At 27.3% G+C, this 12,949-nt stretch overlaps 1 protein-coding gene across 4 annotated transcripts in view; it reads right to left on the reverse strand.

Annotated features, from left to right (window-relative positions):
• Positions 1-12,949, reverse strand: part of LOC111635999 (dyslexia-associated protein KIAA0319-like protein) — a 61,432-nt gene that overhangs the window by 20,089 nt on the left and 28,394 nt on the right. For 3 of the 4 annotated variants that reach the window (XM_023381149.1, XM_023381151.1, XM_023381147.1), the window contains 11 exons: positions 11,622-11,688; positions 9,568-9,850; positions 7,850-8,003; positions 7,674-7,774; positions 7,134-7,221; positions 6,234-6,326; positions 6,026-6,158; positions 5,885-5,949; positions 1,042-1,202; positions 707-966; positions 480-628 (listed from right to left, as the gene is read on the reverse strand). In XM_023381149.1, coding sequence (XP_023236917.1) covers positions 480-628; positions 707-966; positions 1,042-1,202; positions 5,885-5,949; positions 6,026-6,158; positions 6,234-6,326; positions 7,134-7,221; positions 7,674-7,774; positions 7,850-8,003; positions 9,568-9,850; positions 11,622-11,688 — 1,554 coding nt within the window. The remainder of the gene's footprint in view (positions 1-479; positions 629-706; positions 967-1,041; positions 1,203-5,884; positions 5,950-6,025; positions 6,159-6,233; positions 6,327-7,133; positions 7,222-7,673; positions 7,775-7,849; positions 8,004-9,567; positions 9,851-11,621; positions 11,689-12,949) is intronic. The other variant, XM_023381150.1, reaches the window with a different exon arrangement.

The following is a 12,949-nucleotide window of genomic DNA, read 5'->3' on the forward strand; positions in this document are numbered from 1 at the left end:
GCCCTTTCTTACTAGCAATAGAAAATTTCAAAAGTTTCCAAATATTTACAGTAAGTCATATCATAGATGAAATGTGTAGTAGATGTGCTCTATCGAAAAAAACATCTATGTATATATTACTGTATTTATTTAATTATTTTATTTTGCTATGTAAATTTGTAATTTTTAAATGTCTTTAATTTCAAATGTGCTTCCTGTTCTGTTTACTGAATTCCATTCTAAAATTTGAAGAATTTCTAGAACTTTTTACAAAAGAAACTAGAAAAAGTTAAAAGAAACTTATTTACCAAGTTAAAAAAATTTAATTTTACAGAATGCATCATCCATTTAAACATATGCTGTTCACTCCATTTATATAAATGCAATTTACGCAATGATTTGCAGGAAGTGATTGCTTGTAAAAATCAAGGAATGATTGTAATCTTAATTATTTAAATATTTTAACTTTAATATTAATCCACTAATGACACTTAACTTACTTTGTATCACATTAACTTTTGTTTCAGCCGAACTACAAGTTTGTTTCTCATCACAAACTGTAAGTTTAAATTTATATTCGCCTGGATTCGCTTCTTTTATTTTTGCATAAGATGTATTAGAATCGTCAATCTTTAACAGTTTAGGTCCTCTAAAAATATAAAAACAGAACAAAATATAGTTTTAGAAAGTATTAATTAATGTAATTTAAAAATATGGTAATAATTACACAATTTGATCCCAATGCCAACTGCTAATTTTTATGTCATCTTTGCTGTTATTTCCATTTAATATTATCGGGTTGGAGAGTGGTAATTTCACTTCTTGATTGGGACCCGCATCGGCCACAGGAGGAGTGTTACTTTCCGGTTTGACAAAAACATGCACCTCCGTTTCGGACATCTGATCGGCCGTGTCTGTAATTTTCAGGATAAATTTATACACGCCCACTTCTAAATGAGATAGGTGTAGATATGGACTAGTAGTTCCCTATTATAAAAGTAAAATTGTATTATTACCTTATACTTATAAAATATTTTGTCTAAAGAATTATATTTAACGAACCTCCATGTCAACGGGTTTATCTGTGTCAGGACTTTTGGTCCATTCCCAACTTTTGATGCCTTTATCATCCGTGCTTAAATTACCATTTAAAATAACTGAATTCTGTGGTATGTTGATAATAACATCAGGACCTGCATTTGCAGTCGGCGGATAATCCATTTCTGAAGATATTAAACAATTTCTATATTATATTCTTTCAAATTCTAAATCTAATAATAATAATAATTTATTATTTTAAATATTAATATAGCTCAAAGCTCTATAATATATCTCTATTAGCTATTTCCAAAATTCCTGTATATTTTTCCTCTGGTGGGAAAGTAGGATAGTAGGATTCTGTTTTGATAGCATTTTGTTGGGTAGATTCTGTGATGACTCCTTCATCAGGTATATATAATCATTAAGACATTCAATTAAATATGAAGTTTAGTATTTCTAAATCAAATTATCAAAACAAAGATCACAAATTTGTTATTTTATATAATTTATTCTGTTTTATTTAATTACACTGTAAAAGTACAAAATGTTCTAAAAGAAAATTTAAATTAAAATTTAAAATTGCTCTTGTGTTTCATAACAATAAGACAAATACAATTGTCACAGCAGTTCCAGCAGAATTTCAACTACAGAAAAAATAAAAACTTCAGCATAAAAAAAATCAGTAATATGTTTCAAGTTAATGTATTTTGTCACTGACACATTGGCATATATATATATATCTCAGAGGTTAAACCAATGACAGTAAGAAAAATTTCTCATTGTTTTAAATGGATATAAAAAAATAAAGTGTACATGTTATGTATAGTGTACCCATTTCTACTCCTAATGTATGTAGTGTTGTATAAAATAAAAATATATATGTATCTTGAAAGGGATACATATATCCCTTTCAAGATACATATATATTTTTATATAAATGCAATTTACATAAAATTTACATAAATGCAATTTCAAGATACATATATATTTTTATATAAATGCAATTTACGCAATGATTTGCAGGAAGTGATTGCTTGTAAATCACTTCCTGCAAATCATTATTGTGGGCCCAACCAAACCATGGTGAGAAGGATTAACAGATTCAATTAGTGCCAACAAACTCAGTGGAAAGACAATTGAGTGATTCAAAAATATTGGGGGAAATATTCCTCTCTGTCTATTATAAATTGGCATATGTGTGCAAAGTAACTATTTACAAAATCTTGATAAATTTTGGTGGATGGATGTGGAAGTACTACATCATATGTCCAGTTGCATGAACAAGATTCAGGGAAAATTAAATAAGTCCCAGGAAAATTTGTGATAGAAAAATAACAACATGGCAATAGCTGCAAAAACTTTACAATAAAACAGAACAGCGTCTTGGCTAAGCGTGTAGAAATTAATTGTGAAAATTTGCCAAAACACAGTGAGATCCTGTACTTTAAAAGTGAAATTAGAACATTCAATATGCAAATGAAAAGTTTAAAAAATATTCTTTTAAATATGGATATGTGATCATAATTCTCGCATGAATTATGAGCGTGAGAAACATGTCAGTATCAGGTTTAGTGCATGGATAGCATTTGATTGATAAATTCCCAACCCTATAGCAGATTTCTGGTAGAGAAAAATGGTGGATGGAGTGATGCTTACTTTGTTTTTTATCAGTTCAGTCACATGTTACATCACTACAACTTGCATAGCTGTGTGTCTACAGTACGGATGACTCTGTCTTGGTTACTGAACCACAATTTTGATTTTTACAGAAATAAAAACCAAACCAAAGTATTAGAAGAAAGCAAGAAAGAAAATTTATCTTTATTTCAAAACTCTTTTCAACACTATTTAAAGGTTAAAATTTTTCTCTCTGCTCAAATTAAAACAAAATATTCACTTGTCCTTCCATGTGGGAAATTTGCAAATTAATAAAATGCATTTTATAACATTTTCTAATTTGACTTGATTAAATAGATAAATGAGTTAAACATTATATTATTTTTTTTTGTAAACTTCTGTAAGGTCCTTTCATTTTCATAATTTTTCATAGATATATTTCAAAGTTAATATTTTTTATTTTATAATAAATTTTAAATAATCATAAAAATATGGTTGCATTTTCAGAGAGAAAAAATAATGTAAAAGTTAGTAAAAAATTCTAAAAGAAATTATTACCTTTTTTGCAAAATATTAGTGCATTTCTTAAATAAATTCTCAGAAAAAAATTGCATGACTGTTATTACAAATAAATTTTGTATTTTTGAACATTATAAAGTTTGTTAATTAGCATTCTATGCTAAAAATAGGTCATCCACAGCATTAGTGATAATGCTTCCAACATTTGACTTTAATTTTATTTCCAATGTCCAATGTATTACATCAGGTTTACAATTGTATATGCTATCCTACAATGACAATACATGCTTAATTTGAATCGGTCTTTTAAAAAAAAAATTTTACATTAATTAATTTAGAAGTTTAGTGTTGTGTTGCAAATTATATAATAGGCCTATTTAATTATTTGTACAATTTAATTAAAATATTTCAAACTATGTATTAATTATTACTAATCCTTCTGTAAAATATTATTTTCTTTTGTGTACCAATGTGCAAAAATTTTGTTTACAATAGTCCTATTCTATTATTTGTATGATTAAATTTGAATTTTCCAAATTATGTAGTAGTAATTATTTATTTATTTATTTATAAAATGTTTTATCTTGTGTGCAACAATTTTCAAAGAAATTTTGTATTTCTTTTCATTGAAACCATGTCTTTATTTTCTTTTTGCAATTCACAATGAAGTGACATCCTAATACACTATACTTGAGATAACAAATTCATATTGACAGGAAAATTTAAAATGAAAAAAACAATTAAATAAATGGCTGTATAGAAAATATAGTGTCTTAGAATAGCACTTTATCATTCAAAAAGAAATTTTCTTTGTAAATTTATATTCTGGAAGAATTTTGGGTTCTAAAAGTATTCTGCATCCCTGGCTAGATGGCTGAAGTAATTAATGCATCAACATCCACTCTGGGGAACCTGGGATTGGATACAAATAGTCAAAAACTTTGGGGATTTTTTGGAAGTTATCTGTCCTGGATACATTGAGCCCCATGCCTTATCATTATTGTGGGCCCAACCAAACCATGGTGAGAAGGATTAACAGATTCAATTAGTGCCAACAAAGTAGAGAGCATCAAAAATCAAAAATGAAAGTTTACAAAATCATTAGAAACAATAAGAAAATTGTTCAATGTTACTTATTTAGACTTCATTCATAAAGTGTAATAATCTTACTATCCTATCATCTATACTAATTTGAAAGTGTCATTCTATGTCTTTGTTTCACAAGCATGATAAAGTGCATTCAATCAGACACTGGGCAGCTTTTTATCCTCTATTTGTTCTTTTTTAGTTGATATACATTTCGGGCCCACAATGCCCCTCCTCAGTCAACTTCTGTCCTGTATTACACATTAGCTAATTTTGAGTGATGTTCTAACATAGTTTATTAAAATTAGGTGTATGCATGATTATAGATTTTTCTTTTCCTTTCATTCTGTTGTGTTCTTTTAAGACAATTAAAAGATTGTAAATTATTAAAAGACTTTTTGTTCTTAACAAGAAGTCTTTTCATCAACAATACACATTTAGTTTAAACATTCCAGAAGGTTTCTTGTAGAAAGGAAACTTTCCCTTCTGCACAAAAAGAAAAACAAAGAACAGAAGAAATCAATAATGTAGTTTATTCAATTCCATGTACATGTAACACCAAAAAATATTATATAGGAGAGACTAAATGAAAAATGAAAGTTAGACTTAAGGAACATATAGCAAATTTAAAATACTGCAGGAACAACTCTGTGTTCTATGAACACTGTACACTATATAATTGTAACATAGACAAAAACAATATAAAAATTTCACAATAAGAAAAAGATGAATACAGTAGAAAATTTAAAGAGACTATAGAGATTCTGAATAATAAAAACAGTATAAACAAAAATCTTAACATCAAAATAAATGAGAACTGGTTACAAACATTGTAAAGAAACTGAACATAAAATTAAATAAGTATAAGCTTGGAGTTGGAAATATTAAACATTGTAATAAAAAGAACTATCATAAAAAAGAACTATTGTAAAAAAGATTATTATATTTTCATCATAAATGTATTTAAATTAGTTATGCATTACTAACAATGACCTGTGAAAATTGGGAAAGAAAAATATTGGCAGATGTTATTAAAAAATAATATCTCTTAATGACTTATAATTTTTTGATAATGAAAAATTTGGAAAAATCTAGCTATAGTTTAATCCTCTAAATAAATAGTAAATTAGGAATTTGGTGTGAGATTAAGCAATGAGGATAATGAAGTTCTGTATGAGTGAGGGCATGATTGGAAAATTTTCTTTTTACAAGAAACCTTCCGGAATGTTTAAACTTAAACGTGTATTGTTGATGTTTTAACAAAAAGTCTTTTAATAATTTACAAGCTTTTAACTGTCTTAAAAAAAAAAACACAACAGAATGAAAGGAAAAGAAAAATCTATAATTATGCATACACCTAATTTTAATAAACTATGTTAGAACATCACTCAAAATTAGCTAATGTATAATACAGAACAGAAGTTGACTGAGGAGAGAGGCAGTGTAGGCCCAAAACACGTATCAACTAAATAAGAATAAATAAAGGATAAAAAGCTACTCAATGTCTGATTGAATGCACTTTATTACGCTTGTGAAACAAAAATAATATTCTATCATTGTTATAAACATCCTAATGAAATAAATTCATTAATTTATCTAATGCTGTACTGCAAAGATAACTGGAAGTATTAATTATACAAACCTTTTAAAACAGTAAGATTAGCAATGGTAGAATTCAAAACACCATCTGAATCTTTTACGGTCAGTCTAATTGAAAATATAATATAAAGATTAGAAATCTAAACCATTGTTTTAAATAAGCAACAATAATGATTTCTCTTACTTAAATTTATAAAATCCCGGCATCAAATTTTTCAACTGTAATGTCGGTGCTTCATTGGACTGAACCGCGTAACCAATCGGAGCAACTACAGCTTCCCAGTGATACTGCACGATTTTATCATCGTCAGTACTGACTAAAACATCAAAATATATTTTAAAACATTTTAACTTTAAATGTAAAATATATTCATGAAAATAATTCTACTTACAGGAACCGTCGAGAACGGTATCTTTATTTGGTAGTTTGACTGTTGCATTAGCAGGTTGTATAACAGCCACTGGTGGCTTGTTTTTCCTTTTAGCTTTTAAGAAAAAGAATATCTTCTTTCATAAATTTTAAAATATTGCTTATTTTATTTTACATAACTGAATATTACATTTACATTTTAAACAATAATATAATGAATAAGTACTATTCATAAGATAATACTTGCATAACTTTTAATTAATTTGCAAATAATACTTATCCACAAAAATATAATATCCTTTAATATATAACAGTGAAAAACTAAAACTTTGGAATATCCTATTCTTTATTACTGAACAGTAAACATTTTTAAAAGTTTTCTTAATTCTAATATATGATAAGTAATTTAAACAATAAATATTTAATACCTGTTTGTTAAATCAAGTATTTAAGACAAAAAATTTCAGTTTCAAAGTAAAAATTTAGAACTAGTGTTTAATTTGTGAATAAAATGTGCTAAAAAGTTGGGTGGAGTTGAGGATTATAAATTACTTTGTATACATTTTAGTCTCCAAAAGACCTTTTATTATTCTACGTAATCACATATATTTTATGCTTTGTCAAGTCATAACTAATCATTTGTTGTTCTCCTTATGTAAAACACCCAAAATTTTGGTATCCCAGATTCAATGTTTAGAAAATTTTTATATATATGTACACTGAAAATTTATATATATATAATAAAATTGAAAAAAGAAATAAAATTGTTATATATATAATATAATAATTTTAATTCCTTTATATATATATTAAATAATTAATTAACATCTAAAAATATATTTTACTTTCATAGTTATAGAATATAGTTTCCTTTCAAACAATTCAGTTCATAGAACTAAAACTTTATTACAATGTAACTTACGAGGAAGGACTGTAACGTTAACTTGTGCTTCTCCAAGTGCTCCGGTACCAGTAACAGTCACTCGAAATGTATAAACACCAGCTCTAAGCTAAAAACAATTTTATTATTTTTTTAAAAAATTACTACTACCCTTCACACAAAAGGTAAATTTTCATATTAAATTAGACATATATTATGGCTTACAATATTGGTTTTAGGATAGCTGATATATGGTAGTGGGAGACAAACATGATGTGCAAAGTGTAAGCTTACTCACAGTGCAAACACACCAAGTTTAGACTCACATTTTCAGTAGAAATTGATTTTATTTTAATTATTAATTAAAATATTATTGCTATGATTTTTTACTGGTTGCTTCAGTTCTGGTTAACAGTTTACTGTATTATTTTATTTTTTCTATTCAACATTTCAAATAATTTTATAAAGAACATTTGAAGTAAATTTAACAGAAATATTGCCATTTTGATAACTTTAAAACTATCTGATTAAAATAATTTCAAAATACAAAAGCACAAACATAAAATTAAATAATATACTAACTTTTGACAATTTTAAAGTTGGAGTGTTTTGATCTTGCATAATACCAGTTTCATCTCCATCAGGATGGGATAACAAACTCCATTCATAATTGTAAGTTTCACCTTCAAAAATACAATAGTTTATAAAATTTGTCAAAATTTTCAAAAAAGCACATGATATATACTAAAAAAAAATACCTTCTTTAGGTTTGGCAATTGCATAAGCAGAAAGAGTAACTTCATTTTCAGGCAGTTGAATAACTTTATTATCACCAGCAGACACTACTAAATGCTGTATTGGAGGCGTAGTAGAAGAAAGGATCGATGGAGTGTCTGTAGAATTTTGTTTAATCTAAACAAAATTAAAAAACAAAAACAGCAAACTTAATAGAATAAGAATATTTAAACCAAGTTAATGAATTTGTTTTTGTTATTTAAAACAATGCAAATGTAACACAGAAAGAATTAAAGTGTCTTATATTACAACTTCTAAATTATACTTAATTAATAAGTATGTTAATTTTTAATAATTCTAGATAATCAGATTTAACAAAATTCACTATTGATATCCATTCTGAATATGAATATTTTACAATAAATAAATTTAGACTCATAGATATTTGTTAAATATCTAATGTAATTATAGATTTGTTATGATGTATGGTATTAATTTTTTCTAATTTTAAGAAATTTATATTTGGAATATTTTTACTAACCATGAAGTAATTTGCTGTACAGATAATTATCAAACATAAAATATTCTCTGCAAAAGATTTTTATTTCCTATTAATCAATAGAAAATTTGAACAACAACCCTGTATTCAGTGACAATGAGGTGAGGATATTGTTGTTTAATTCTATGGTGTATATGTTGTCTGTATGCTGTCATGTTTGTTTTGAGTCTTGTGATGATGTAGTAAGTATGAATGATAAACTCATTCATTTCTGATGTCCATTTTTTATTCATTGGTATGGTTTTCCAGCCTTTGTGGTCTGTGAATGCATTGCCACAGAAACACCAAAGCTAGGTTAGTACCTCACATCTGTTGAGGGCATTGCAATAGCCATGCTTGGCCCGGCACTGCTTTCACCACTGGTAGCCAAGGGAAACTGTAGCCTATTTTTTGAACATGAACCTCTGCCTAACCCACAAATGCAAACCTTGTTAACCCAGGCAACATCCAAGCTGGTATCACATTTAGATCTGGTTACTACCATAATAAATATCTCCACAGAATGTGGGTGTGGTCACTATTAGCTTCATTTCTCCCCATAGACCTTATTAGTGGCATGGGTGTCCCTACCAGGAGCTTATACTCCAGCCTGCATTGCCCTATGGATCAGTAAAATTACTGCTCTCTCCCACCACAACCAGGTGGTGACCATGGGAGAATTGTTGTTATTATTGTTATTATTATTATTATTGAATAAACCAGCAAGAATTATCAAAATTAGTACTTAGATTTGTTAATTAAGTTAGTAATATTTATGAACAGTATAACAAAGTACATTCTGCTAATTACTGTAAAATGCTCTCAAAAACATTTAGTGGAATAAATTGATTTATTTCTTAAGCTACAATCATATGCATTTTTTTATAGGATTGTACAGAAACATTGTCACTTTTTCACACCAGTTTTTTTGAGAGCCCATGATATGCATATTAAATGGATAGAATGTAGCATGAGGATATCATGGAAGCACAGTTAAATAAGTCAATATGGTGGAAAATGCCTGTGGATGTAGAAAAACTATTAGGTGAAGAAAATCAATGCACTTCACGAGACTGCAGGTTAAAGCAGACCACTTAAATTTTTTGTAATTTTATTAAAAAACAATGTTAAACATTTTATTAATAATAATTAGCAATAGGAATAAAAGATATAATAATTCAAAAATATCATATTTAATTTTACCTGATTGCTAGAAATATTTGTGGAAGAAGCAGTGAAAGGTATACATTTTCCAGAATTTTCATTACGAATGTAACCGTCATCACAATAACATAAACCTTGGCGAGCTCTGTGATTTTTTGGCTTGCAATGTTCGTGAGTGGGACAATCAATTCCTATACCATATATACAAGTTTTTATTTTTTTTGCAGTTGGTTTCAAAGTTTGTGAAGAATCTTCTCTTGAGTTTAAATATTCAGAAGTCTGAGATTTTATATTCCTTGGTGAATTAGTAAACAGAGGTGTTCTGTAATAATAAAAAACAAAATTAATCAACAGTTATCAAAAATACATCAAATTATATATTAATCATTTTATAAGATCAATTAATTGACATTGCTATAGTTTTATGTCAAATTAAAATGTTTCTGACAATGTAAACATAGGAATACAGGAGCTCCCTTACTCCCTTACTTATGAACATTCGACTTACAAACTTTCAGACTTAAAAACAATTGATTGTACATCTAAAATTTAAATTTTGCACAGATTCTGAAGTTCTCTTGCCAGTCAAAGCATGGTGTCAAAGTCAATCTTTAGCCAGTAATAAACAATAAATTTTTAATAAATAATTAATATGGATTTATTTTTATCACGTTTTGTCATTTTTTGTTTTCACACAAATTTTGACATTCCATTGCCATTCATGAGGAGGGATCAACATTGGTAATGTTGAAGTAATGGCATATTTTGCTATTGTTTGCAATTCTTATAAACTTTTATAATCAGTGCTTCAACAATACATACAAATATAATAGTAAATCTAACAGAGGAGATAAATGCAAAAAGTATGTCTATACTACTGTGGAAACTCAACTTGGCATTATAAAACTAAGCACATTAGGTGAAAAAACTGCATTTAAAATAACCACTATTAAGCAGTAGCAAGCTGGTAAATGAGCATAATGTATTCAATTAAGTACATCAAAGAATCAAACACTAACAATATGTGATTTTTCTGTATACAAATGTACTTTCTAGATTACAACAAAAACTTGAAAACCTAATTTATTTGTAAGCAGGGAGCACCTGTAGATCAACTGTCATTAAATAAAATTAATAACTTAAATATCTTATAAATTCCTTTATGTTGGTGATGGATGGCCAAGATGGTTAAGGAAATAGCTTACTGCTTTGTAAATTCAGGACTAAGTCCAAGCAGTATAAAAACTCTAGGAATTTTTCAAAGAGGATCTGACCTTAATATGTCAGACCCCATCTCTCACCACCAGGCAACCCTCTTAGGCCCAGCTGAGTCCATGATGTGCATGAAAAAAAGGCTCTCTCATTGACTATATGAGGGAAAGAGTCTTAAAAATATATTATTTTATGTGAATAATTAATTAATTTAATTAATTACATAAATTATTAATTATTAAAAAAGTATTTAAATTTAAATTAATAGTAAAATATAAAGAAAAACTGATATTCAACATGGAAAAAAGTAACATACTTGATGATCTTACTATAACCATATAAGACTCTGAAAATTTTGTTCCGCTTCTTTTTTGAAAATCCAGCTAAAAGTATATAAAAACCATGTCTAAACCTCAAATCACAACATACATAAACATGAACTTAAACTGTTGTCTTAAAAAATAAAGGCTCTTTCAGATTTGTATATGTCAGAATTATATAATTATTGACAGAATTATATAATTAGTCTGTTATATATTTTATAATGAGAAATTGTCAATTGTGTAATTCAGAAGTATATTTCAGTAATTCGTGTTTTGGTCAAATGTAAAAATATTCACATAAAAATATTTAAAGAAAAAGTATTCATTGGACAGCAGAACTTTGTAAAATTATAATTAGTTGTTAAATACTAAAAATACTAATATTATGTATAACTTTTGGTAAATTACATCAAATATCAAACAATGGCTATTAATTTTTATATTGGTTTACATTTTGTTGTAATTGTAGTTTGACAAACTCTGTCACTCATTTGTAATAGGTTTTCTTTAATACAAGCAAAAGTTTATTGTATTGAACTAATGTTTTTTAATACTCACTTTAGAGATCTAAATGATCTGAAATCATCATCATCCCATCTATAGTCTTCATCTGTACTATGTACAGCTGCAATAAATGTTAATCATTATTAAAAAAGCTAATATTGAATATTTAAGAAATACTCAATTAAACAAAATTAAAATAATATTTTTTTGATAGCATCCCAATGAGATAGAAGCATAAATTATTAATATTGATTAATTTTCAATAAACTAGTAATTGAAATATTAATAGCATTATAATTTGATTGCTGCCTTGTAATAATGTTTTGAATTTTCTGAAAATTTCATAAAATCAAAACAATTTGAGTCTAGTTTACACAATATGATCACTGCCAACATTTTGTCGCATCTAAAAATATATCAACAAGATTTATCGAAAATTCAGATGTTTACACAATACACTGTAAAATGACTAGCAAGTCATTCATAACACATGCAAAAAAACATCTTTGAAAAGCGGCAAGAATGTAATCTAACTCATGATTCCAATCTTGTTAGTGACTGGTTTGACATTGCAACAAAGAACAAAAAATATGAAAGATTTTCTGCAACATAGTCGAGATTTGTTGAGCCAATATCCTTGTCGATAAGTTGTAAATGTGTACAAACAAAATGTGTCCATATGTATTGCGATTTAAGAGAAAATGTTGGCATAGTCGTAACATGTAAATCAGCCTTTAAAATTAATATGTACAAATAAACAAAGCATAATATATGATTTAAACCTATTCTTTAAAGACAATCTTAGCAATAAATGCAAAATTATGTATATTTATAAAGCAATATGGTATTTAAACTACAATAAATCTTATTGTTTTGAAGCATTAAGAAATTTAATGCCACATTTATTCAATAAATATAATTAACCCTTTTACTGACAACTTGTTCTACTGTGCTTATAGCTTGAAAATGCTCAAGGCACTCAAGCTCACTAGACATATATTATTTAAAAATTTGTTAAAAATTCAATTTTTATCATACCGGTTTGAAAAAAATCTTGTACACACATTTGCATAATTTATGATTATTTACTTATTTGTTAATATCAAAAATTAGTTACAAAAAAATTAGTTTATTGCCACCTACTGTTTGTTTGTAATCTTATACTACACTTTGACAATAGATAAAATAATTTATTTTTATTCATTCAACTTTGTTATCGAGCTAGCTTAAAGCAGAAGTTTGTCCTTTACATTTGGTATAAGATTTATACATACAGTAGAGCCTCGATTATCCGACCCCCGATTAACCGACACCTCGGTTAACCGACCGTCCTAGTCGGCAAATTTCAAATGTCCGCTAGAACACAAGTGAAGTTATTTCTG

Source organism: Centruroides sculpturatus, unplaced genomic scaffold (assembly GCF_000671375.1).
Source record: "Centruroides sculpturatus isolate CEXI.00-Female unplaced genomic scaffold, Cexi_2.0 scaffold1015, whole genome shotgun sequence".
NCBI classification, from domain to species: domain Eukaryota; kingdom Metazoa; phylum Arthropoda; class Arachnida; order Scorpiones; family Buthidae; genus Centruroides; species Centruroides sculpturatus.